This window comes from Orycteropus afer, unplaced genomic scaffold (genome assembly GCF_000298275.1).
Source record: "Orycteropus afer afer isolate SDZICR_OR568_19922 unplaced genomic scaffold, OryAfe1.0 scaffold00002, whole genome shotgun sequence".
Taxonomy (NCBI): Eukaryota; Metazoa; Chordata; class Mammalia; order Tubulidentata; family Orycteropodidae; genus Orycteropus; species Orycteropus afer.
Window position 1 is genome coordinate 37,566,665 of NW_006921589.1, and position 27,850 is coordinate 37,594,514.

Genomic DNA, 27,850 nt, shown 5'->3' on the forward strand with positions numbered 1-27,850 from the left:
CTACCAGAGCTCCTAAGAAACAGGAGGCAAAGTAAACTTCTAAAGATTATAAAGACTCAATGAAGTAATATAAACTTGTCATGTTGTTGTCATTAGATGCCATTGAGTTTAGACTCAGAGTGACCCCATGTGACACAGTAGAACTATACAATAGTTTTCTAGGCTATAATCTTTATGGGAGCAAATCACCAAGTCTTTCCCATATAGAGCCTGTGAACTCTGGAGTCTGTGAACCCCAAGTTAAGAATTTGGCAATTTCTGGTTAAATAGAAGATATAGTCCAGCAATTCTGCCTCTGAGTATGTATTCTAGAGTCACTTTCATATGTGTCCAGGGAAACATAAACATTGTTAATTATAGCATTGTTTGTAAGGACAAAAACTTGAGCCGCTGGGTAGGTTCAAACTGCCAACCTTTCAGTTAGCAGCCAAACACTTAATCATTGTGCCACCAGGGCACCTTAATAAACAAATATATAACTAAAATACATAGTACATCAAATTATATTGAGAACCATGGAAAAAAATGTAACCGAGTGTCCCAGTTTAGGGATAAAACCTGTTGCTATCCAGTCGATTCCAACTCATAAACTTGTCATAAACTTGTCAAATCATTGCAACCAGAAATGAGATAGGACAATTTTCAGACACCATTCCCTGGAGTGATTTTTCAGTGCCTTTCATATGATTAACTCTGTGCTGAAGATTTGTTTCCATTTAGTCGTTCACTAACTCCCTTGTAAAACGGAGGCTGTACCAAAGAAAGCTGTTCTTGTTTAGGTTTGTCCTTATAAAGAGTGTGTGAGAATTTTAGTTCTGGCCGTTCCCACTTCATGAACAGTATTCAGCTTTGAAGTTAGTTGGCTTTCTTTGATCATCAATTAGAATATGAAAATGGTCCATCATGATGAAATAATTAATATCACAATAGTGTCTGCAGCCTGAAATAACTTAAAACAATAGTTTTTTCTTCTTTGCCAACTAGGAAGTCTTCCCAAGAAATTGAAACTATCGTATTCATATATTTTGGACTGTTCAGTAAAGGTTTTGATACTTTATTGGCACACTGAAAAACATACTATCAGAGAACATCAAAGTCTATGTATACCTTAGAGTTAAGAACATGGGCTCTGGAGTCAGACTGCCTCAATTTCTTTTTAACAAGGGCATTATAATAGGGCCTCCTTCGTGGGGTTATTGTGAGAAATGAGTGAGAGCGGTATAAAAAGTGCTCAGCCCTGTGCCTGGTGCCCGCCACAGAGTACTCCCTGTGTTAGCTCAGTGTTGGCCCGGGGGGGGGGGGGTTGTACATCCTGGTGTCCTAGGCTTTCTGGTGATGGTGAGATGTGTTCAACATCCTGGGTATAGCAGAGATCCATTCCAACCACAGTAAACTTAACCTCCTGGGAAAGAGCTAGGAGCATTGATGAACTCATCATCTCACCACACCCTGCTCGTGTTCACCAGTTCCCTAACAACCCTGATTTTCCTAAAATGTAAAGAATAAAGGAACATAAGAGTACCCAGGAATCAGCCCCGACTCATAGCGACCCCTCCTTGGGTTTCCGAGGCAGTATCACTACGGAAGTAGGATTGCCCAACCAGAGTACCCAGGAATTGTTGGAACCACAGCCAGAGAGCTAGGCTATATCCTCCACCCACTGCTACCTTTAAACTCTATGTTGAGTCCCACTCTGACTTTGATGAAAATCAGATGGCTATTTTGAGTCCTTTGAGATCTAAACCCAATAAATTATCAATCTTTAGATTTCACTTTCTAAATAGTTTTATTTGAAATCACATATTTCTTAATAACTTTTCTGTGGCAGTGGTTCTTAATTTTGGGGCGGGTGTGTACGGGGGTCAGTGCACAAAAGACCTCTTAGAGAATCTGATGAAATCTGAGACTCACCTAGAAAAATGCACATAACTCACACACCAAATATTTTGTCCATAATGCAAGTAGTCTCAGACTTGCTAAAACACCTCAATAGATGTGGGTCTGTGAACTGCAAGTTAAGAATTTGGCATTTTCTAGTGAAATAGAAGATATGGTCCAGCACTTACACATCTGAGTATGTATTCTAGAGTCACTTTCATATGTGTCCAGGGAAACATAAATGTTAATTATAGCATGGTTTGTAAGAACAATAACTTGAGGATAATGTATATGTCTATCCACTGGAGAATTACAAAGATAAACTGGACTACTATGTAGCAGTTAAAAATAAATGAATTAGATCTGTATGTATTAACTTAGTTACATTTCAAAAGCATAAAAAGTAATTTCTAGACTGATATGTACAGTGTGATACCATTTAAATAAAGTTTTAAAAACTGTAAAACATTGTTATTTATAGGTATAAAATGTATATTAAAAGAATTAAAATATATACTGCATGAAAATGATAAAAAGAAATTCATGATAATGGTCATTTCTGACAATGGAATTAGGGAAGACTGCATAGTGATCCCCAATCCTATCTATTTCTTATTTCTTTTCTTTTTTTTTTTTTTTTTTGTCTTTATTTCTGACGTCAATACTAGATTTATAATTTTATTGCAGTAACAAGCAGCTGTTATAGTGAGAGCTACACACATATACAGATTATATTTAAATTCATATAAAACAATATTTATATTCTATTTTTTATTTCTTAAAAGAAAAAAGTCTGAAGCAAATATACTAATCTGTATGTTTGAAATATCTCATGATTTTATAAAATATTTTAAGACTCTTTGATGAATGAAATAATAGTATCTCCCTCTTCCCTACTTCTGAATACTTATCCTCAGATGACAAGTTATATGCAGCCTTCAATGCTTTTGAAGATGAATCAACCTGCTGGACCTATCACGAAGGCCTCCTGTCAATGAAAGTAACAAGAAAAGGAGCTGTCATTTGTACACTCGATGCTGATTGGCTAGAGTTAACTACATTTTATTATAAGCAAGGCTTGTCTTTAATTGATTCTTTCATATGCTGGGAAACATCTAAAGGTAGGTTTTTAGTATGATATATTTATATATAAAGAATTTGGACTGTAATGGAATCTGTAAAAAATGTGTTTGCCTCTCATGTCCTATGGCTAAAAGGAGAAAATTATTCCTAAGGATATAGGTCCCAATTATTACACAGCTGTATAATTTTAATTTCAGCATTTAACCAGCCTTGACAGCAAATGGACTCCCAGTGTTTGTGATGGAATTGTCATGTAATGTTTAGCATTGGATTGTAACTGTCAAGAATAGACAACCACTATGTGATCAACTAGGAGCTCTGATAGCATAGTGTCTAAGGCATTTGACTGCTAACCAGAAGGTTGGCAGTTCAAACCCACCAGCCACTCCTTGGGAGGAAGGTTTGGCAATCTACTTCCATAGTGATACCGCCTCAGAAACCCAAGGAGGGCTCGCTATGAGTCAGGTCTGACTTGACGGCATGTAACAACAATAACATGTGATCAACTAGTAGACTTTTCCAAATAAGATGTATTATAACAGCTGATGATGGCATATACCAGTTAATGTCCAAATGTATTATATTATCCCAATTTTGGACACTATCTACTATTCTTAGCACATAGTAGTTGCTCAATAAATATTTCTTGGTCTTTTTTAGCAATTGGAGACATCTTCCAACTTACTCTTTTATGGAATTAGGAATAGGAAGAACATGAATTTTATAAACAGACAGACCAGGGTTTAAATCTCATACCCTCCATTGATTAGTTGCATGGTATTGGGAAGTTAGCTGAGTTCACTGAACCTCAGTTTCTTTAACTCTAAAAGGGGGATTAAAATACTAACCACTTAATTGTTGTGAGAATGTAATGAGATAGTATATAAAGTATTATAGTGAAATGTAAAAGAACTGCAGTTAGAAAACCAAAGGGAAGAACCTGCTTGACATTTCTGAAGCTGACAAAACTGAAGCAAAAATGAAAGCCTTGAGTTGCAATGTTGAAAGATTCTACAGGCAGAATACTGAACAATGCAGGAAGCTTCAAAAGAAGATGGAAGGAATATATGGAATTGCTGTACCAAAAATAATTGGTTGACATTCACCCATTTCAGGAGATAGCATATGATTAGGAACCAAGGATGTTGAAGGAAGAAGCCCAAGCTGCACTGAAGACATTGGCCAAAAACAGGGCTTCAGGAATTGATGGAATAACAATTGAGGTGTTTCAACAAATTGATGCTACCCTGGAAGCACCCACTCATCTATGCCAAGAAATTTGGAAGACAGCTACCTGGTCAACTAACCGGAAGACATCCATATTTGTGCCCATCCCAAAGAAAGGCGATCCAACAGTATGCAAAAGTTATTGAACAATATCATTAATATCATATGCAAGTAGAATTTTGCTGAAAATAATTTAAAAATTATTTCATCAGTACATAGGCGGGGAACTGCCAGAAATTCAAGCCAGATTCAGACGAGGATGTGGAATGAGCAGTATCATTGCTGATGTCATACGGATCTTGCCTGAAAGTAGAGAATACCAGAAAGGTGTTTACCTGTGTTTTATTGCCTATGCAAAGGCATTTGACTGTGTGGATCATAACAAATGATGGATAACATTGTAAAGAATAGGAATTCCAGAACACTGAATTGTGCTCATAAGGAACCTGTACATAGGTTAAGAGGCTGTCATTTGTACATAAAAAAGGAATACTCAAAAAAAAAAAAACACAGATTCACTGCCGTCAAGTCAATTCTGACTCATAGTGAGCGCCATTGGGTTTCCGAGGTCTTCTTTACAGAAGTAGATTGCCCAGTCTTCCTTCCATGGAGTGGCTGGTGGATTTGAACTGCCAACCTTCTGGTTAGCAGTCTGATGCCTTAGGCACTGTGCTACCAGAGCTCCCAAGGGAATACTACATGGTTTAAAATTAGGAAAAGTATGAATCAAGGTTATATCCTTTCACCATACTTAATTCAATCTATATGCTGAGGAAATAATCCAAGAAGCGGGACTCTATGGAAAACAACAGGGGATCAGGATTGGAGGAAGACTCATTAACAACATGTGATATGCAAATGACACAGCTTTCCTTACTGAAAGTGAAGAAGACTTGAAGCATTTTCTGATGAAGATCAAGAACTGCAGCCTTCAGTGTGGATTACACCTCAACATAAAACAAAAAAATCCTCACAACTGGACCAATAAGGAACATGATGATAAGGAGAGAAAAGATTGAAGCTGTCAAGAATTTCATTTTACTTGGATCCACAACCGACACCCATGGAAGCAGCAGTCCAGAAATCAAACAACATACTGTACTGGGCAAATCTGCTGCAAAAGATCTCTTTAAGTATTAAAGAGCAAAGATGTATGTCACTTTGAAGACTAAGGTACACCTGACCCAAGTCACCTCATATGCATGTGAAAGTGTTAATGCAGTCCCTGAGACCCTGAGCAGGGGTCCTTGCCTTCTGTTGACAAAGAATTAAACAGAAGAGGCAAAATGTCCACACGAACCAGAGAAAAGAGAGGGGAGGGGCTAGCAAGAAAGAAAGCGGGGTTTTCACCTACGCTAACCTCTGGTTTCTCCCCAATAAAGGATTTCCTAGGGTTTATAAAGGGTTTTGGGGGGAGTGGGAGGCATCCTCTTTATTGATAAAATGGGCGGGGGTTTGTGAGAAAAAGGTGGAGTTATAACAATCAGGTGTGCACACAGAAGTAGCCAATATAGATTCCATTGCAAAGGCTATCAAAACAAAGATGGAACCTGTCACAAAGGCTGCTGGGCTCATGCATGATGTTTCCGTTTCCTGCTTTGAGTCACAGCAAGGGATTCCTGTTCTTGACTATTTCTGATGGAAGATCATTTTGTTGGTCAAGTTGAATTTTACTGTACATGCTCAGCACCTCCCCAGGTACTTGAAGGACAACTCAGGAAGTTTTATGAGCATTTTACAATGGTCAAGCTTGTGAGGCTTTTGAAAAGTAACTTATTTTGCTCAAGGGCCTGGTTTGTTAATGGTAAGCAGTTCTCTGTCCCCTGAAGCTATGTGGTAGTTCTGAGTCAGGCTGCTTGATTCAGCCAGTTCAATTCCCTACCTGTCACAAAAGCCATGCAATGCATGAATAAGGGTGACTGAAGAATTGGTACATTTGAATTATGGTGTTTGCAAAAAATACTGAATATACCATGGGCTGCCAGAAGAACAAATGAATCTATCTTGGATGAAGTACATCCAGAATGTTCCTTAGAAGCAATGATGGCAAGACTTCACCTCTCATACTTTGGTCATGTCAGGAGGGACTTCCTGGAGAAGAATATCATGCTTGATAAATTAGAGGGTCATCGAAAAAGGGGAAGACTTGCAATAAAATGGATTGACACAGTGGCTGCAACAGTGAGCTCAGCCTAACAGTTGTGACAATGGCACAGGACCGGGCGATGGTTCATTGTGTTGTGTGATCACGACGAGTGGAACCAACTCCAGGGCACACGAGAACCACTTGTGTCAAGCGACTCTCACAGTGCCCGGCATACTCTTGAAGTTTATTAAATGTTAGTTCTCTTTCCTGCCCCTTGTTATGTGCTGTTCCAGTTCTTTTAGTATGAATTCTCACTTGGAGTTCAGTTTATGCTTCATAATATTTCTCTCTTTCACCCTCTCTTTCTCTTCCTCGCTAAAGAACCTTAAGTTGGAGCCATTTCAAATTTTGGTTTGTGACTAACTGTTGAAGGAAAAGCAAAAAAAAAATGCTCCTTTCATAGTCTCTTTCAGGCATTTCTGCCTTGGGCTTTGCCTGATGAAAATAAAATTAGCCTCAGCAGTTGCCAGCCAGAGGCTCTGTGGGGCTTTTGTTCTTAAAGCCTCAGAAGCTATTTTGAGAGCCTGGGGGTGACTCTCCCCGTCTCAGCCACTATGGAATGTCTCATTAGACATTTTACATTGCAGGCTACGCCAAACCCTAATGAGCCTCTTTAGTCTGTACAGTCTGGCAAATGGGTGTGTCATCAGGGACTTTCCCGGGAGTACACAGGGCAGCTGGAGAGAGGAAATGGTGAGCAGTGCCTGTGTCACTGTGAGAAGCAAGTCAGAGGAAGCAGGGCTGAGCTGGGTGACTTTGTTCTGTGATGTCTGATGCCTAACATCTAAAGCACAAGGGGACAATGCCTATTTTGTTTTTCTTGCTTCTGTCCTCTTCCAAAATATTGTCAGCAGTCAGTCCATCACGAGAAATGGAAGCACAAAACCAGACATTGCTCGAGATGTAAATGTAATACTCAACAAATCTCACTGAAATAAAATACCTTCCTCCAGAAACAGAGAGAGAAAGAAACTTTTTAAATGCATGGGTTGTGTTTATGTTTGTGTGTGTGTGTGTCTTGTTTTATTTTTTTACTTCAGAAGGGCCAGGGTGGAAAAGATGTAAGGTCTGTGAAACACCTCTCCAACCCCCTTCGACACCTATTCTCAACAGCCTTGTTCTGCTTTCAAAAGCCCTGCAGGCGAGACACCCAGTGGTCCTCTTGCTGTTCTTGCAGCCTGAGGGTTGTTACCACAGTGGCCTCCCTGCACTTAATATTTCGGTTGGGTCTCCACCACACCAACATTTAGCTGAATTCACTGTGTACTTAAATGGGGCTTGTGGGGTAAAAATGTAGCCTGGAGAGCCTACAAGAAGCTTACACAACTGAGATGGCCAAAAGAGAGCATTTTATTATTTTTATTATGACAGATCCTATGGAGGTGGAGCAGAGCAGCTAGCTGGTATGGATGAGATGAGTAGCTTTGCCATGTGCACCCACACACCGTGTCTCTCTCTCTCTCTCTCTCTCTCTTCCCTTCCCCCCGTCCATCTGCCCCCTCCTTTTTTCCTCCCTCCCTCTCTCTTCCCTTCCTCTCTCCCTCCCTCTCCTTCTCTCTTCCCCTATCAGCTGCAGGGAGTAATAGTCTCTCCCCACCTTAAATGTACCTCTTAAGACTACCTTTTTTTTTATTTTTTATTAATTCTTTTCATATTTCACTTGATATTCATTTCAAGCTGTTCATGTCTATAAAAATGTTGTGTGCAATTGGGAGAAGAAAGGTATAAGAGGGAGGAATGGGTTGGAGTAATGACATTAAATATGTGTTTATTCATTTCATATATATGTATGTGCCAGGCACTGGGTTTACAATGATGAGCAAAATGCATGTCTTCTTATCTTCAAGGAACTAGCCATGTGGCATCAGAGTCAGACAGTAACAGGTATCAAAACTTACATGCCTAATTTCAAAATTGAGGAAAAGTAGTGTGAAGTTACCCAACAGTGTATCGTGATAGAGAACAGGGAAGACCTCTCTAGAAGGTGCTCAGCAAGTTCCAAAAAGTAACAATGACACTGAGGCAGCTGGGAAGGGGACCCAGCAGGCAAGAGTGAGAGACCATTCTAGGCCACACTGCCAAATGTACAAAGACCTTAGAGCAGAAACAGGAGCAGGGGAAAGTCTGTGTCCCTAGAGCAGGGTATGCAAGAGAAGATGGCTGTAGACAAGGTGGGAGAGGTAAAAGGATGGATCTAGACAGGGCGGGAGAGGTAAGCAGCAGCCAACTCCATGCAGAGTCTAACATTAATAACAGTAATAGCTAACATGCATTTTGCACTTAACATATACCAGTATTGTTCTAAACACTTTACATTTATTAACTCATTTGACCCCACAGCAACCCTAAGAAGTAGGTATGATTATTCTCTTTAATAATCATGAAGGAATTGAAGCAATGAGAAATTACATAATTTGCCCACATTCACACAGAAAGTAATGGGTACGGTGTGTGCTATAAACCCATTTGCCATTCTGCCAGGATTTTAATTCCAAGTCATTCAGGAGTCATGACCTGACTTGTATTTCCATTTGGCCTCATTTTGGGAAATGGACCATAAAAGACAAGAGCAGACACCAGGAGACTGTTAGGAGGCTGTTGCAGTGGTCCTTAAGAGAAATAATAATGGAGATGGAGGTGAGGCTGGAGAGAAGTAGGCAGGCTGATTTGTTTTGGATTGTACGTGTTAACAGATGCAGAATGGTAGTTCCGGTAGGTGCCTGTTCTCCACTTCTCAGAAATGGTCCTGGGCCCAACTTTGACAGTTTAATGCCAAAAATGACACATGGTCAGTAGTAGTTAAGTTTGTGTGTCAACTTGGCTGGGCCTGGTTGAGTGGCTGGGCTGCTGGTGGTAATGAGACTGGTCATCAACTCCATGGTAGAATCTACCATGAGCAGCTGAGTAGCTGCCTTAGGGATGTGGTCTGCTTTCTACATCTAAGGACAAGCCTTGGAGAACGGTCTCTAGCCTATGGCACTCTTGAACTCCGCATGTAGCCGTGTCGTTGTTCACCAGTCTGACATGCTCTGCCAACCTTGGGACTTTCAAGAGACTTGAATTAATGGCCTGCTGTGTGGTTTGGTGACATCAGGACTGTGCCTTTTTACTTGTCAGTCTTGGGTTTGTCAGCTTCAGCAGCCAGCAGCTGAGTGAAGAAAAGCCTCCAGCTTCAGTGGGCCGGGAGCAGGAGGCAGAGCTGCAACCCAAGGTTGAAGGGCTTTCACTCAGCCCCTAGAGCCTGGCACTTTGAACTTGGACTTAAAGCCTCCAAATTGTAAGAATAAACTCCTGTTTGTTAAAGCCATTCCATTTGTGGTATATTATGTCAGAGCAACACTCGGTAACCAGAACATGGCCCAAAAATATTAAAATGGAACATTATCTTTCCTCACAATGCAGAATGTCAATGTCATATCTAGCCAAAATGAATATGTAAGATAACAAATCCAGACAAGGACACAATTTCCTGGGAATTCTTTAAGCTTGTGCATCTCAAACCAGGGTTCAAGTACCCTAGGGGTATGCAGGCAATGTCAGGGAGTACACAAAGTCACAGGATAAATCTTCCGGGAGTATCAATATACTTCAAGATGTGTTATGCAGAGGAAGGGGCACATCATTTTTCTACATAAGATATTTGAAAAGAATACAAAGTTTGCATGGATTTTTAAGATATATCATTGTATTTTTAAGATGTAGCATTAGACTTCAAAGAAACCTCTTGCCCTGAATTGCTTCAAACTGCACCTGAAGAGGGAGCTCTGGTGGCATAGTGTCTAAGGCACTTGACTGCTAACCAGAAGGCTAGGGTTCAAACCCACCAGCCACTCCTTGGAAGGAAGGTTGGGCAATCTACTTCCGTAATGACACCGCTTCAGAAACCAAGGAGGGGTCTCTATGAGCCGGGTCCAACTGACAGCAGTGGGTTGCGTTGGTTACATTGCTCCTGGAGAGTATCTTTCAAGGATACAAGTGCACTCTCCTTTGCTACTGGTTGTATTTAGTTTTAAAAAATATATTTTTGAGGAGCAAAATATATGGCTTTGAGGGTTAAGCTAGTGCTTTGTCACTTTTTCATATCATGTCACATAGAAAATGATCATTTGTAGGACACACTGGTATAAGGTGGATAAAGCTGCTCTGGGAAGGAAGGAGCATGTCTTCATGTCTTGGCACACTTGTAACCCATTCTCAGTACATCAGTGGGTCAAGGCACATACATTGGGGAAGCTCTGAGTTATGTAACATGATGAGGGGATTTAGCTGGGGGACGGTTATGTTATAAAGCAATTGCTCAGAAGGACTACTGCTTTTAACTGAAGCATAACATATACATACTAAAGTACATTAATCTTATGTGTACATTGATGAATAGAACACAAATGTTCAAATATAGAATATTTCCAGCATCCCAGAAGGTCTCCTTTCTCAGTAAATCCCTATCACAAAGATAAGCACTATTCTGACTTCTATCACCATAGATTAGTTTTTGCCTGCCCTTAAATAGGTTGAATTATACAGTATGCACCCTTTCTGTCTGATTTCTTTTGTTCAACATTGTTGTTGTTGTTATTTACCATCGAGTCGGACCCGACTCACAGCAACCCCTCCTTGGGTTTCTGAGGTGGTATCACTACAGAAGTAGATTGCCCAACTTTCCTTCCAAGGAGTGGCTGGTGGGTTTGAACCACCAGCCTTCTGGTTAGCAGTCCAGTGCTTTAGGTACTACGCTGTTCAACATGGTATCTCTGGAATCCATTCAAGTTGTTGCACGTAGCAGTGAGTCTTTTTTATTCTTATATAGAACTCTACTGTACAATTCTGCCACACTTTCATTCTTATAAATCAAAACATGTTTAGAAGTACTAAGGAATCCCAGTGATGAAGACATGAAAACAGACACAGAGCCACAAAGCCCATCATCTTCACATTATATAATCCCAAGTAAATAAAATGGAGATTATAATTAACTACATAATTATCATAGTATATAATTATTTTTAAACTTCATTATTTCCCATTCAAAAATTGGACTTGAGACATATTCAGTTTTGAAAACAGTTTAGTAATGTCCTAAACTTACAATGAGAAACAGATTTGATTGACTTTGGTGTAGCATTGGACATCAAGTACATTAAAGGAAATGGGATGTAATACATATTTAGAAATCCAATTCCAACTAGTAAATCAAACCTGACTGGGTTCTTGATAACCACTATTCACAGTGTAAACTCTTCCGGGTATTCAGCCCTGACCATGAGTGATATAAAAAGAAATATGTATTTTTTTTTTCTCTTAAAGTTTATGGTAAGGTTTTAATACAACCTTATATTGAAACTTAAATTGAAATGACTTTTGTCCTTTTCATCTTTAAGCTTAAGGGATCATTTGAAAACTTTGTAGGCCTTTGTTATTTAGAGAACAGCCAACCAGGAAAACTTTGATGTGACATGTGCTGTGTGAAAACCAAGATGTTTAATGAGCACATGACCATGGAAAAGCTGTCTACTATTGCAAAGTAGGAAACAAAAGAACTTCCATAGGCTAGGTTTCGTTTGGGCCAGCTGGTTATTGTCAGCCCTTCAAGAAAGAAGTCAGAGAGGCCCTCCCTTCAAACTTCCTTCCCAGCAGGCATTCTTTGGACAATGACTTCTGTTTAGGGTCTTCCTGTCACCATTTTTTTTTTTTTTAAAGCATCATTGAAGTAAAAAGTTGTTTTGTGTTTATTTATTTGAAATAATCTTACCTCATCTTAATTTTAATATCATACCTCTCATTTCAAGAACTAGCATTTTTTATGCTGTTTCCCTTAGTGGTATAATTGTGTACATAATATATACAGATCAGAAACTAAAATCTGATTTCAAGGTGAAGGTCATTTCCAGATGTTTGTGAGGTTTCGGAAATCCACTCACTTCTCACTGTTTGTTTCATGTTTTTAATCTTGTTTTTGTTATTCTAGTTTTCATGTTTATGATTTGTTTTTAATTCAGTGCAGCTGTTTTGACCTTTGCAAAAAATAAAGTTAACCTTCAAAGAAGAGGATGTTACTGATTCAGCCCAAACAAGTGTTTATTAATTGATGTTTTTCTTTCCACTTCCTACTAGTGTTATTTAAGGATTTATGTGGTTTTAAAAGACACTAAGTATTTACAACTTTTCTTAATTATATCCTTTCCTCACAGCGGACCATTTGCCCAAATCTTTGGAAGGGTTATTTATCTATGAAGAAGAAGATTCTGGAGTTCCAGGCTCTAGTAAGAAAGGAAACGATGCCATCGTAGTAGAACAATGGACCATTATTGAGGTGAATGGCAATTTTCTTACAATTTAGCTTTATTTTTATTTTCCGTTTTATATATTAAAGATCTCCATTGCCAAGCATATGCAGTATCCTTAGACACATTTGTTCAGTATTTGGAATTTTATCACATAGGCATGAGCAAACCTCAGTTTGTGGAAGGGAAGTTTGCTTTACTCAATGATAAACTTTTTGATAAGATAGCAAAATAGTTATCTGTACAGAAATAGCAGTAGATTTTCAAAGGTTTGGCATTCTGGCCTTGAACAAAGTCTCCTGGCACCAAGAGTATTTTTACCCAATGTCATAACAACTAGTTAAAATGGAAAAAAAAAAAAAAAAAAACTCAGTCTATTAGCTAGTGTTTTATCTCCAAGCAAACAATGTGACTGATTTTTTCCCCCCCTTGAGAACTGACTTTCAAAGGCAAAAATATCCAAAAGATGTTCTCTCTTTTGCCAGGCAAGTACGTACACACAGCATTGTCCTTCGTAATCAGAGGTGGCACTGCTGCTGATGCTGTGCTCTCTGAATTCAGATGTCACCGAACGGACTGACCTAGAGGTGAACAGACTGAATTCAGGTATACTGTTGTGTGAATGAGGCCCTCACCCACAGCATCTGTAAGGGACACTTCTGCCTTTCTTGCCTTACAAAGATTAGAGAGACATCACCCATTTTCAAAGGAACTAGCCAAGTCTTTGAGAGCAAAAAGAAAAAAGAATTTGAGAGAAAGTAGTAGTTGTTGTTTTGTGTCGTCAAGTCGGACCTGGCTCATAGCGACCCCTCCTTGGATTTCCAAGGCAGTATCACTGCAGAAGGAGATTGCCCAACCTTCCTTCCGAGGAGTGGCTGATGGGTTTGAACTGCCAGCCTTCTGGTGAGCAGTCATGTGCCTTAGGCACTACACTATCAGAGCTCCCAAGAGAAGGTAGAGCTCCAAGTAAAAATCTTCAACTGCAAATGAATAAAAGCTGTGAAAAGACTTTTTGCATCTAAGCATCTCTCACCTTCACTACCCGACTAGAATTCCCTACTCTCATCTTCTCTTCTCAAACCTGTGTTTCTTAAAGTGCCAACTATAAACTACTTGGATCCAAACCACCAGGGGAGCTCTTTTTAAAAAAAAAAAATTCAGATTCCTAGGCCCCCATATTAACGTTTAAGAACTACTGCCCTAACAAGACGTGAGGAAGGCCCAGACTTGGGACAACCTCTCTCCACTCGGATCCTCAGTGTTGCTAATTCAACTTGGTTGTTAGAAGGTAACTAGCAGCAGAAAATGAAGCCCAGGAGGACTGCAGCCAGGCAAAACTGTATTTAATGGGGAGTGAACTCCCCTTATTGTTACACCCGTCACCCTTTATTGTAACTTCTTGTGTACATGGTTGTCTTTGCCGTTAGACTATGAGCTCTTATGCTTACTCACGCAGGGCTGTGAAATCAAAACGGATTATGGGCCTCTGCTGCACACTCTGGCTGAGTTCGGATGGCTTCTGACAAGTGTGTTGCCTACACCTGTATTGAGACATGACAGGTAATGTGAACATATCCTTACATACTTTCATTTAATTCTAAAATATAAATTTGTTAGGTAATTCAATTTAACACATGCTCATTTAATGTCTGCAGAAAGCATTTCACTGCACTTCTAATCTGATTTCATGGACCTTGGAGATTAGCAAATCCAATCCCCTGACATTATAGATGTTCAAGTTGTCAAGTTATGTTCCCACGGGCATCAGAATTCATGGTGGCAGAGCCAGAGAGAGAGAACAGGAGGCAGGTTCCAGTGGAGAACTGTTTCTAGTACTCTGAACACTGCTTCTCTAACCACATATGGCATCATTGCATCTTTTTGCTTCCCTCTCAAGATACTGGTTCTCCCTGCAGTGAAGACTGCCTCCATTTTATTTTGAAAATTGAAGATGCAGCTCTTGTAGGACTCTATCCTGCTCTACTGCACTGCATGAACTGACTTTGCCTAGCACACAAACAGGTTTAGGTTTTGGACTTCAGTCGGGACCTAGAGAGAGCTCTGGTGGCCCAATATTTAAAGCATTCAGCTGCTAACCAAACAGTCAACCACTGGAACCCACCAGCCACTACATGGGAGAAAGATGAGGCAGTCTGCTTCTGTAAAGGTTTACAGCCTTTGAAACCCTGTGGGCAGGTCTGCTGTGTCCTACAAGGTCACTATCAGTCAGAATGACTAGATGGCAGTGGGTTAGAGAGGTCAGGAGGGGAGGCACCAACATTTCTTCCTCTCTCTCTCCTCTCTAGTTACTGGGTTAGTTTTCCCCTGGAGCATGAACTTTTTAGTTGTTTCCATTAAAAACACTAGAAACAAAATGCCAACATTACACAAGTACTGTTTTCCTTTTCTTTTTTTCCTTTTACTAACCTTGCCCTCTCCTATTCCTTGAGAAAAAAATGAGCTGTACTCAATTTTTTTTTTTTTTTGGAGAGACTGATCAAATCTTTTGTGTAAAATGCTCTGCTCTCCCTTGGACCCTGAAATGTCCCCTTTGCCCTCCTTGGCATCCAGAAAATGAGTGACTGCCGAGGCTGCCCTGCTTGGGCCGATAACTACCTGCAGAAGACAGTGCAGTACCACGTGGGCTTCCCTTTGAGCAGAGTCACCACAGTTTAACATTCTGAGTAATTGTTAGGTTTCACTAAGGAGAGGCAATGCCCCCTTCCTCAGCCTCACCCACCATCCTCGCTTTCTCCAATCTTCCCAGTTTAACAACTCAGCCCTGTCCGGGATCCTGACATCCCCACAAACTTTAAAACATTTGATTGGCATGGTTTTACAATAAAGTCAATCCTTCTTCTGGAGGAGTGATAAAGGACAAAGATGAGCACAGAGTGAGATACACATGCACATAGATATATCTATATATGCTCACCCATATACACATATATGCATAACTGTACATTTGTATGTATACAAACATACACATGTGTCCACATTCCTGTTATTAAGTTGTTGTTGCACAGTTGTATATGTCCTAGCATTTACTAAAAATACCTTTTTTCTTGTGTACTTCTTAGTGATATCATTTACCATAGTCAAATTGTACACACTTCACCCATATTTGGTGTTATATTTCCCATCCCCCAAAATAACAAGTGTCTGCTATCTAGGGAGTGATCTCCTACCCTACCCTCCAGCTATCCCTGGTAACCACTTGTGAACATTGGTTTCGGTGTATATACCTATTCTTGTCTTTGTATAACAATGAGATCATATAGTATTTGTCCTTTTCTGATTGACTTATTTCACTCAGCATAATGTCCTCCAGTTTCATCCATGCTATATAATATATTTTTAGAACTTGAGGTAGTTAGGTTGTCTATCAACTTGGCTGGGCCATGGTTTTGAGTGGCTGCGCAGCTGGTTGTTGTTATTCCCCGTGATAAGGTTGGTAATCAACTCCATGGTGAAATCTGCTGTGAGCAGCTATTAGTTGCCTTTGGGATGTGGCCTGATTCCAGTACATAAGGACACACTTTGAGAAAGGTGTTGAGCTTTTTGGCATCCTTGGATCCCACATTTGGCTGAGTCTTCATTCAGCAGCTTGTCCTGTTGCCTGCCGATCTTGGGACTGTTTCTGGACTTGAACTAGTGGCCTGCTGTGTAGCTTGATAATCTTGGGACTGTGCCATTTAACTTGTCAACCCTGGGTTTGTCAGCCTCGGCAGCTGGCAGCTGCCTGAGTTAAGAGACGCCAACAACTCCAGTGGGCCAGGAGCAAGAGGCAGAGCTGAAGCCCAAGGTCAGAATGCCTTCATCCATCCCCTAGAGCTGGCACTTTGATCTTGGACTTCTAGCCTCCTAAACTATAAGAGAATAAATCCCTGTTTGTTAAAACCATACATTTGTGCTATGTCTCTTACATCAGTGCTAGAGAACCAAAACAGAACTCATTATTCTCTATGGCTACATAGTATTCCATTGTGTATATGGTCTACATTTTGTTTGTCCATTCTTCCGTTGATAGGCACTTATATTGTTTCCATCTTTTTGCTATTGTGAATAGTGCTTCAATGAACATAGGTGTGTAGTGCAGTGAATTACTGAATATGGATCTCTGGTAGCAGTGCCTAAGGCATCTGACTGCTAACCAGAAGGTTGATGGTTCAAACCCACCAACACGGAAGCAAGACTGGGCAATCTACTTCCATAAAGATTTACCACCTCAGAAACCCAATGGGGGTCACTATGAGTCTGAATCAATTCGACGGCAGTGGGTTTGGTTTATTTATTTATTTATTTTTACATAGTCCTTGTAACTCCCACAAAATGATTGGGAGAGACTATGCAAATACAGCGCTTGTGGCCCACCCAGTGCTTTGGACAATTTGCTAGTAATACAAATAAAGTATATGGTACACTTGTGGGAGTGAGACTATGCAAATAAAATGTATGAAACCCTAATGAGGGGACTAGTCAGTTTGACAGCCTGCTAGGCTTAAAAGAGAGCTAATCCCAGAGCAGAGGGGGCACCTCACAACCACCAAGAAAGAACTGCCAGGAGCGGATCACGTCCTTTGGACCCAGGATCCCTGCACTGAGAACCTCCTAGACCCAGGAGACAGAGCGAGGGAGCTGGAACAGGAAAGACAGCAACAGATGGCAGCACAAGACATCATCACCAGGAGACCCATATGAAATGGCTGTGGTGGGCTTCCGGGCCCACAGAGTAAGCTGCCAGCTTTTGGGCAGGAGGTGTGCGGGGAGAGTAGCATGCCTCCAGGACTTGTCGGAGCTAGATTTGCTAACAGAGATAGAGCTGGGCACCCTCAGCCACTGGTGCCGTGGGGTGCCTCAGGCACTTACTGGCAGATCGAAAAGAAGTTTGTAACACTTATTGCTCAAGCACCGCAGAGGCCAGGCCAAAGGGTTGAGAGAGCCAGAGAGAGACTTGCCTACAGGCAGGGATGAGAAGAGACTGCCCTGACCAAAAATCTTTCCTGAGTTGTTTCTGATTCTGAATTGTAACCTGTTACTTCTCTAATAAACCCCATAATCATGAGTATTGTCTGTGAGTTCTATGTAGCCACTGCAATGAACTATCAAACCCAGAAGAGAAAGAGTGTGCAGTGAGAGGGACAGCTGGTGTCAGAATTGGTCAGTTGGTTGGAAGGTGAAGACCTGTGTGAACTGTACCTCATAGGAATCAGCCTTAGGCTGTTAATCTTGATCCTCCTCCCCCTGATTTGCATGGTCCCACCCAGTGATCCCAGTAACCCACTGTACCACAACAGGTTTTGTAGGAGTATTAAGAAGAAGAGAGATCATAGCCTGTCAGATTTAGAAAGGATGTCCAAATAGTAATGGGACTAAAGGGTAGCATAATTTAGCAGATCCTCATTTATGAATCTGCTATTGACCCGGATAATAGAAAAGTATAGTTAACAGTAATTGCTGTTATGCAACAAGCACACTGGAACACACAGTGTCTACTGTAGTTGTGTATGCAAATGGACATTGTGCAATATCAATGTTTATCTTGTTTCTTTACATTTTATAAGTTAGATCCTTCCAAGTGCCTGCAATGTAGACAAAAAGGATAAAGGTAAAGGTTCTTTGTTGTTATCTGATAAAAGAGATTACTGGTAAAACCTGTTTATCCTCTATTTTTTTATTCTCATCCAAATAACTGTCCCGCAACAGTCACGTGCAAGTCTTGCCTGCTTCAGTACACACAAAGATAGTAATCACTGTCAGCCATGTCATCTTCAAATATAAAGGAAAATATTATATACAGTTCATCTTGGTCAAGGTGGAGGAAAGATCCTGAAAATTTTTAGTCTCTGAAACCAGAAGAATATTAAGAGCCCAGACATTGGAGCTAAACATAGTTCATTTTAAGTCTCAGTTTTCTCCTCTGGAAAATAGAGCAACAATATCAACTTCACTGGATCATGAAGATTAAATGAGGTGATCATTGCAGAGTGCCATTGCAGGGCCAGCACATACTACACTAATAAATTAGAGCTATTGATATGAGCTATTAATATTTACTTGGATCCACAATCAACCCCCATGGAAGCAGCAATCCAGAAATCAAACGGCGTATTGCATTGGGCAAATCTGTGGCAAAAGACCTCTTTCAAGTGTGAAAGAGCAAAGATATCACTTTGAGGACTGACGTGCACCTGCCCCAAGCCATGGTGTGTTCAATTACTCATATGCATGAGAAAGCTAGACAACGAATAAGGACGACTGAAGAAAAACTGATGCCTTTGAATTGTGGTGTTGGTGAAGAATACTGAATATACCATGGGCTTCAGGAAGAACAAACAAATCAGTCTTGGAAGAAGTACAGCCAGAATGCTCCTTCGAAGCAGCGATGACAAGACTTCATCTCACATACTCTGGTCATTTTATAAGGAGGGACTAGTTCCTGGAGAAGGACATTGTTCTGGTTACCTAGTGCAGCTCTGACAAGGATATACCACAAATGGGATGGCCTTAACAAACAGGAGTTTATTCTCTTACAGTTTGGAGGCTCTAAGTCCAAGTTCAATGTGCTCTAAGGCACATTGGGTGCCAATGTAGAGGGGGTGGAAGCCCCTTGACCTTGGGCTTCAGCTCTGCCTCTTTCTCCCGGCCCACTGAAGCTAGAGGCATCTCTTCACTCAGGAAGCTACTGACTGCTGAGGCTAACAAGCCCAAGGTCGACAAATGAAATGGCACAGTCCCGATGTTACCAAACCACATAGCAGGCCATTAATTCAAGTCCATTGTAAGTCCCAAGGTCGGCAGAGCATGGCAGGCTGCTGAACAACAACACGGCTACATGCAGGGTCCAAGCATGCCATAAGCTAGAGACCATTCCCAAAGCTGTTTCTTGTATATGGGAAGCAGACCACATTCCCTAAGGCAGCTACTCAGCTGCTCCAATAGATTCCACCATGGAGTTAATTACCAATCTCACCATGGGGAATAACTACATTCAGCTGCCCAGCCACTAAACCAGGCCCAGCCAACTTGACACACAAACAGTAACCAACACAGACATCATGCTTGGTAAAAGAGAGGGTCCGCAAAAAAAGAGGAGGGCCCTTAGTGAGACAGACTGACACAGTGGCTGCAACGATGGTCTTAAACACAGCAACAATTGTGAGGCCAAGGCAGTGTTTCATTCTGTTGTACATATGAGACTTGAAAATTTAGTAAAACCAAAATCCCTAATATGTTGAACCCAATTGTCAAACATGATAACATGGCTTGTCCGACATTGGGATATTTAGGAAAATGTAAATAGTGTACGCACTGCCGTCAAGTTGGATCCAACTCATAGCGACCCCTCCTTGGATTTCCAAGGCAATATCACTACGAAAGCAGATTGCCCAACCTCCCTTCCAAGAAGTGGCTGGTGGGTTTGAACTACAGCCTTCTGGTTAGGAGTCAAATGCCTTAGGCACCACACCACCAGAGCCCCTTCCAGTAAAAGCAACAGAACAAGTGACAGCACTGTAAACATGTAAACACACATGTATGGGCACATCCAGAAATGTATACATACACACATGTATGGGCACATCCAGAAATATGAATTAATTTTATGATCTTTCTTTGGGGGCTCACGTGTTTGAAAACATAACTTAGAACCACTGCCAGCGAAACTTTGTTCCTTAAATATTTTTGTGTTATCTACGGTATCTTAAGCAATACAAACGTTTTCCAGCTGTCTTATCACCAAAGTCATAGTTGAGTGGTATATAGATAAGGTGCTTTTCCCTCATTTATTTCATTACTCAAACATATCCTGTTACCAGATTATGTAAACATTTTTTTTCAACTGTGTCCCTAGGTTAAGGTTGTTGCTTCATTATCTTAGGCAATATCACACTACCAAGGTTTAAAGCTGTGTTACTATGGAAACATCATGGTGTTGTAATCTTATATCACTACATTATTCCAAGGTTATTGTTGTCAGTCCTGAAAACTTGCCAGAATCCCTTCTTAATTGTTACTACAATATAATTATACAAATGGGCTCGATCCTTTTTTTCTTCAAGAAATCAAGGTGAAAATTGGCATTAAACTCTTCAGAGTTTAATTTGGTAGAGCATCAAGTTAGGCAAGCTAGGTGCTAATATTTCTAACCTTAAGAAAAATTGCTGGAATAAAATGGAAGGGTGTTAAACTCTGGTTCATTAATAATCTGAGGTTGGGGCCAGGAATCTGCATTTTAGCAGGAATCCCAAGGTGACTCTGGTGCACTTTTAGAAATACTGTATAGCCTTACATTATGAGAGACAGAAATTGCACACACATTTTTAGAACACAAGATAGAATTAGTCAGAATGTTAAAAAGTCTGGTCCCTAAGAGCAACATGTTGTTGTGTGCTGTCGAGTTGGCCCCGACTCATAGCAACCCCTCCTTGGGTTGCCGAGGCAGTATCACTATGGAATTAGATTGCCCAGTCTTCCTTCCGAAGAGTGGCTGGTGGGTTTGAACCGCCAGCCTTCTGGTTAGCAGTCAAGTGCTTTAGGCACTATGTCACCAGAACTCCTAAGAGCAACATGTGAATGTCAAAAAGAGAAAATTGTCTTCTCACTGTGATGTTGGATGGGAGCTCTTCTCTTCCACTTTCTGCAGACCTGTAGAAGGGGCTCAACAGCCTTATGGGCAACACAGTTTAAAGCACTAACTTGTACTCAGCTACTTAAGACCCTTAAGTGTCCCAATAATTTCCTGTAAATCATGTGGCAGCCAAAGCAGGAGTTGCACACTTTTATATAAGTTGCGGAAGAAGCTAGGATTTCATTTTGGTCCATTTTAATGCAGGTCTCTTTCCTTTCTAATTTAAATTCTGTGGAAATAGTATTGCATAGTTCCATTGTGAATGAAGCTCATAGCAATCTTGCTGTGAGCAGCATTTTGATTAAGGCCATGGTGTAAAAATAGTCAATGTGTCTATTACAAATACTTCTAGTTATCACCTGTGGTGGTTAAGTTTGTGTGTCAACTTTGCTGGGCCTGGTTGAGTGGCTAGGCAGCTGAATGTAGTTATTCCCCATGATGAGACTTGTAATTAACTCCATGGTGGAATCTATTGGAGCAGCTGAGTAGCTGCTTTGGGTATGTGGCCTGGTTCCCGTATATAAGAAGCAGCTTTGGGAATGGTCTCTAGCTTATGGCATGCTTGAACTCTGTATGTAGCTGTGTTGTTGTTCAACAGCCTCCATGCTCTGCCAACCTTGGGACTTTCAGTGGACTTGAATTAGTGGCCTGCCATGTGGTTTGGTAACATTGGGACTGTGCCTTTTTCCTTGTCAACTTTGGGCTTGTCACCCTCAGCAGCCAGTAGCTGCCTCAGTGAAGAGATGCCTTTAGCTTCAGCGGGCCGGGAGCAGAGGCAGAGCGGAAGCCCAAGGTTGACGGGCTTTAACCCAACCCCTAGGGCCTGGCACATTGAACTTGGACTTAAAGCCTCCAAACCGTAAGAGAATAAACTCCTGTTTGTTAAGGCCATCCAATTTGTGGTATATTCTTGTCAGAGCGACACTAGGTAGCCAGAACATCACCATAATTACCTGAAATTAATTTTTCCCATTTGTTGGGGAGAGCACTGGGAGGAGCTAAATTGTGGTAGTGCCCTTTTTTGTTTTTAACTCACACCCACACACTAATAACTAAGAAACAAATCAGGGTCACAAGGCAAAAGAATTTTGTGACTCAGCACACAGTTAAAAGTTATTAGCTAAAATTTAATTTTGTAATTTTGCTTCTAAAATTTTCATTTGCTTTTGAAGAGTAAATCTTTATTTGCTTTTAAAAAGCAGACTTTTGTTTTTTAAAAGCAAGAATACCCTGATTAACTTCCTAGTTGCAAACATAAAACCATGGCAATGGGCAATAATGTAAAGATTATGCAAAAGAATCATAAAATACAAATTAACAACTCTATTTCCTGTGTCTAATGGATTTTGCTATCATAAATGGAAATTTTTTGTAAGAGTATTTTTATTTCACAAGTAACTGATAAGCCCAATCGTTTAAAACCAGTTTAGCTATCTCCAAACTGGTTCCAAGTTTTGCATTTCACTTTAACCAGAATGTTCTATCAGTTCAACTCAACAATATTTATTGAGTGCCTACCATGTGCAAGGCAACAGATGGGGATAAAAAAGTGGCTCAGACATATACTCTAACTTCCAGGAACTCATAATCTACTTGGAGAGACAACACAGTCACAAATAACTGTAATACAGAACAGATCATGACAAGTCCTGCAATGGAGGGATAAGCATGCATTCTCAGCAGGGTGATATTGTCACCAAGGGAACAAAAATTGGTTATTGGAGTGAAAAAATTTTAGATATGGCATTGGTTTTTGTCTCTCCAAAGGCAACTATACGTAAACAGATCTACAGTATTGTATATTTTTGGTATTAAAATGTCATGGCGTGGAAGGCAATTAAGAAAAAAAAAGTGCCTAGAAGGCTCATAGCAATAACGAATAAAATTAAATGTAAGACAGGCAAATATGGTGGAGGACATCAGTGAGGAGGGGAGCAGGTCTGTAAAGGCAGTTTTAAATGGGGAGAAGTATTCCTGGGGTCTAATGAGATGAATCACGAGTTCCAGTGGTATAGTGGGTAAGGCATTTGGCTGCCAACCAGAAAGAAGGTCAGTGGTTCAAACCCACCAGCTGCCCTGTGGTTGGAAGATGATGCAGTGTACTTCTGTGAGGATTTATAGCCTTGGAAACCCAATGGAGTTGGAATCAACTCAACGGCAGTGGGTTTTTTTGTTTGTTTTAATGAGATAAACCAGGAAGAGCAAATGTGTTCATAGTACATACCATCACTAGTCTTTTAGTAGTGGCTGCCTGAAACACTGTGATGAGGATTCTGAGACTACAGCCAGACACAGCTAGATAGAATGTGGTGATCAATTAGTGATGTCTGCAGTAAGCATGGAAGGTGGAGGGTCAAAGCATGAGTATCCCAAATCATTTGCTTTCTCTGACAACCTTAACCAATACCACAGTCAAGAAAATAAAAGATACTTTCAAAGAAAAGTGAGTTCAGGGGAATGAATTCTTAAAGACTTCTCCTAATTTAAAACCCACAGAATTGAAGACTGATTTTCCCCAAGAAATAAATGTTAAAAAAGGAAGAAGCATTTTTATTAGGAATAAGTCTACAATTATTATCCCATGTATCACTATGGAATATACTCTTTTAAAATAATTTTCATAAAATAAAACATACATATAAGAAAGTACATAAAATATAAGTGTGCATATGCATGTTTGAGAGATCTGGTAGCGTAGTGCCTAAGGCATTTGACTGCTAACCAGAAGTCTGGTGGTTCAAACCCAAAGCCACTCCTTGGAAGGAAGATGGGGCAATCTACTTCAGTAGAGATACTGCCTCAGAAACCCAGGGAGGGGTCACTATGAGTAGGAAACAACTTGACAGCAGTGAGTTTGTTTTGTTTTGTTTTATATATGCGTAATTACAGAACAAATATCTGTGAAATCACCAGAGGATAAGAAATGAATATTGCTGGCACCCTAGAAACACCTTAGGTGTTCACCATCTTCCACTCACCTTTCATCCAGACATAACCGTAATCGCAATTTTCAGGATAATCACTTCCTTACTTTGCTTCACAGTATTACCACTCATGTAGGCATCACTGAACAATATAGTTTTGCTTATATTTGAACTTAAATAAATGGAAGCATAGCATATGTATTGTTTCATGTGTTACTTCTTTCCCTTAACACTATTTGTAAAATTTATCCATGTTTTTGTATATAGCAATTTATCCATTCTACTAATGTTTATCCAATCTGCTCCTGGTGGTTGATTGTTTCCTGGCTACGATGAATAATGTTGTTCTGCACATGAGAAGGGATTCTCATGCACACATGTGTGCATTTCTCAAGAGTATAGACCTATGGGGAGAACTGCTGTGTCCCAGGGCACAGTGGTCAAATGTTCAAATGGTTTACCAAATGGTCAGCAGTTCAAACCCATCAGAAAAGAGGGGTCGCTATGAGTTGGATCTGACTCGAGGACAGTGTGTTTGGTTTGTTTTTTCTTTCTGACTAAATTGTTTGAAAAAGTGTATCATATTTATTAGAAGGATGTGCTGAAACAAATTAGATGCTGTCATAGAAAAAATAGCAGTCTTATCCTTTGTTAGAAATGAAAGCAAAGATTTTTATTGAAAATGAGAGCGATGTGCCAATCAAGAGACATACTAGCACCCAGGAAGGGTACTAACGTAAGGCGACCCAACGCATTGTGGTCGAGTGTGATCTGACTCATAGTGACACCTCTTGGGGCTTCTGAGGCGGTATCACTATGGAAATAGATTGCCCAACTTTCTAGAATGCTCCAAATTGCAAGAAGAGAGTGAAGTTTTTATAGGGTGGAACAAACGGAGGTGTCAGTGCCCACAGGCTTGAGGGATTACATGACAAATGTTACAAAGGGTTGTTAAACTGCAATCCTTCTTAACATTATTATTGCCATTTCCTAACCTCCTGGGGCATGTGGACCAAGGCATTCTTCCTGAATCAAGCCACACAAACACTCTAGAAAAACATCTTTTAACAAATAATCCTCATACAAGCTAAAATCTTGTCCCCAGCTCCTTTTGGGTTATAGCAGTTAAACTTTTACAAGAAACTGAACTGTCCCTTCAGAACAGCAGAAGCAGAGTTTTCAGGCCAAGCTGTAGTTTGATTCAAAATGGAATTTAATTTAGATTTGAGGCAGCCATTTCAGTCATGCCAAATGCTTTGGTTTTGAGGTTTGTTTGTACAATATCAAGGATACTTCCAGAAATTTTATCATGTTTTTTCCACATTCAATACTAAAAGGAACTGTTGGTGGATTTTCTGATTTAAGGGACACTCTTCATTATGATGAACTCTGGTAGCTAGTGCCTAAAGCACTTGACTGCTAACCATAAGGCTGGCGGTTCAAATCCACCAGCCACTCCTTGGAAGGAAGGTTGGGCAATCAACTTCCTTAGTGATACCGCCTAGGAAATGCAAGGAGGGGTCACTATGAGTCGGGTCCGACTCATGGCAGTAAATTTGGTTGGCTTTTGGTATTCCTTCTGATAGGAGCTCGGGTAGCGTAGTGCTACCAGAGTAACTGGAGTAATTTTCTAACTGGAAATACGGTCAAACTAAAATGAGATTCAAATAAAAGCAGTCTTTAAAAATATAAATAAAACTAAAAAAAAAAAAAAAGTTTCCCACTTTAGGGGAGATTTGATGTTTATCAAAATTCAAATGGTATCTGTAAGCTTGGGGATTTTCATATGGTGCTGACATATACCTTTTGGTCCAGAGTTTTCAATCTTGCATTTGTTTCCCAGAAAAAGAACTCAGCATAAACCACAGCTAATAGTACGGTTTTGTTGGGGCTTTTTGCATAATAAAAGTCGTAACTGAGCAACATTTGCAATAGACACTCCTCCCCATAAATTCACGGAGACTCTGTGAAAAGCATTTCAGAGGAATCCAAACCCCAGTCTTTGGCAAGGGGTAATTTGCCAAGATGACAGTCAAATAGGAAGAATACTGAGTGGCTGACTACAAAGAAGTAACTGAAAATAAAACTAGCTGTAGTTTCAATCCCTCAGTTGAAAATGCCTATAAAATTTCTCACATGAGGCAACTAAAACTCATCTCTTCTTTTTATAAGCCAAATTTGAAAATACATACCAAGAAGTTAAGTCATATTCTTTTGACCTAATAATTCCATGCATGAAAATATATCTCAAGGAAATAAATCATTTTTTAAAAAATACACATTTTTATAGCAACATTATTTGTAATTAGCAGAAGACTGGAAACACTCTAGTTTTCCAGTAATAAAAGAAAATTGAGTATATTTTGGTATCTCGGTTGTTTGGGATATTATGCAGTCATTAAAAGTATGATCACAGTACATAAACAAGGAAAGAATGTCCAGTGGAAGGTAGAACACAAAAGTGTAAATATGCAGTGGTTATATAGATGTGCAAAACTACACATGTGGATAAAGAGGAGGCAGGACCACGAAGAGGTTGAATCGTAATAGCGGGGTAAGATTATAAGTCTTTCAACTTGAAAATGGTTTTCTTTTGTAATGACATTCTTCAGTGTTTTGTTTTGTTTTAGTTTGGTTGTCTTTCCAGCTGCAACTTATATAGCATTATATTTCACAATTGTTTTGGGATCAGATGATTATTTTACAAAGGATACATGTTGAACATTCTAATCTATCTAGTATATAATATATAGTTTTACTAAATTGCAAATCCTAATGCTGTGGTCTTAATTTGCAGCGAAGGAAACTTGGCTACAAAGCAGGTGGTATTTCTTCAGAGGCCAGTGATGTGGAATTCAACTGCTCAAACACCAGAAGTGAGTAAATTTGATGCTTTATGAACTGAATGTTGTACTGAAGCATTTACACCCTTAGGCTCTCCTTGTAATTCCAAATGGTGACTACAGATAAGGAAACGTGAACTTGATATGGAAACAGTCTTCTGAGCCAGTACGTAAGAAGGGAACTTGCCAGCAATCAAGCAACATAAGACAGTTTTAAGTCTGGTGATGAACATGCTCACAGTGATCTTTTTATCTTGACCTCTAACAGCACTTTCCTTTTGTATTGTCTCCTCTAGTTCAGTTTTTCAGCTCTTTGTTTAAGTGCTACGCTGAATTTAAAGTCATCTTATCCTTACTAAGGAGCTCTGTTGGCATAGTGGGTAAGACATGTGACTGCTAACCAGAAGGTCAGTAGTTCAAACCCACCAGCTGATCCACAGGAAGAAGATGAGGCAATCTACTTCCACAAAAATTTACAGCCTTGGAAACCCAATGGGGTCACTATGCGTCAGAATCCAATTGATAGCAGTGGGTTTGCTTTGGTTTTGGTATCCTTACTGGTTGCACAGCTATCATTGAGTGAAGAAATCTATGTGTTAATAAAGCATAATTTTCAAAACAGGAAATTGGCAAATGGACTGGAAAATTCTTCACAGTGATTTTATTTTTTGTATTGTATATCAAGAAAATATTGTTTTAATTGAACCCACACCTGTGGTTTCCAGCCAAACAAAGTACAGGCATGTGAGTTAAACATTTACCTCAAGTAGACACACGCCCTGGAGAGAAGAATCATGGGAGAAGGAAGGGCTGCTTATGCACAGGGAGACAGCTCAGGG

General features: G+C 40.1%; 1 protein-coding gene across 1 annotated transcript in view; it reads left to right on the forward strand.

The window, feature by feature from the left end:
* The window catches only part of RFTN2 (raftlin family member 2), an 86,156-nt gene that overhangs the window by 33,343 nt on the left and 24,963 nt on the right, over positions 1–27,850 (forward strand). The window contains exons 5-8 of the mRNA XM_042783700.1: positions 2,796–2,999; positions 12,523–12,644; positions 14,072–14,175; positions 26,966–27,044. Of these exons, the coding sequence (XP_042639634.1) occupies positions 2,796–2,999; positions 12,523–12,644; positions 14,072–14,175; positions 26,966–27,044 (509 nt within the window). The remainder of the gene's footprint in view (positions 1–2,795; positions 3,000–12,522; positions 12,645–14,071; positions 14,176–26,965; positions 27,045–27,850) is intronic.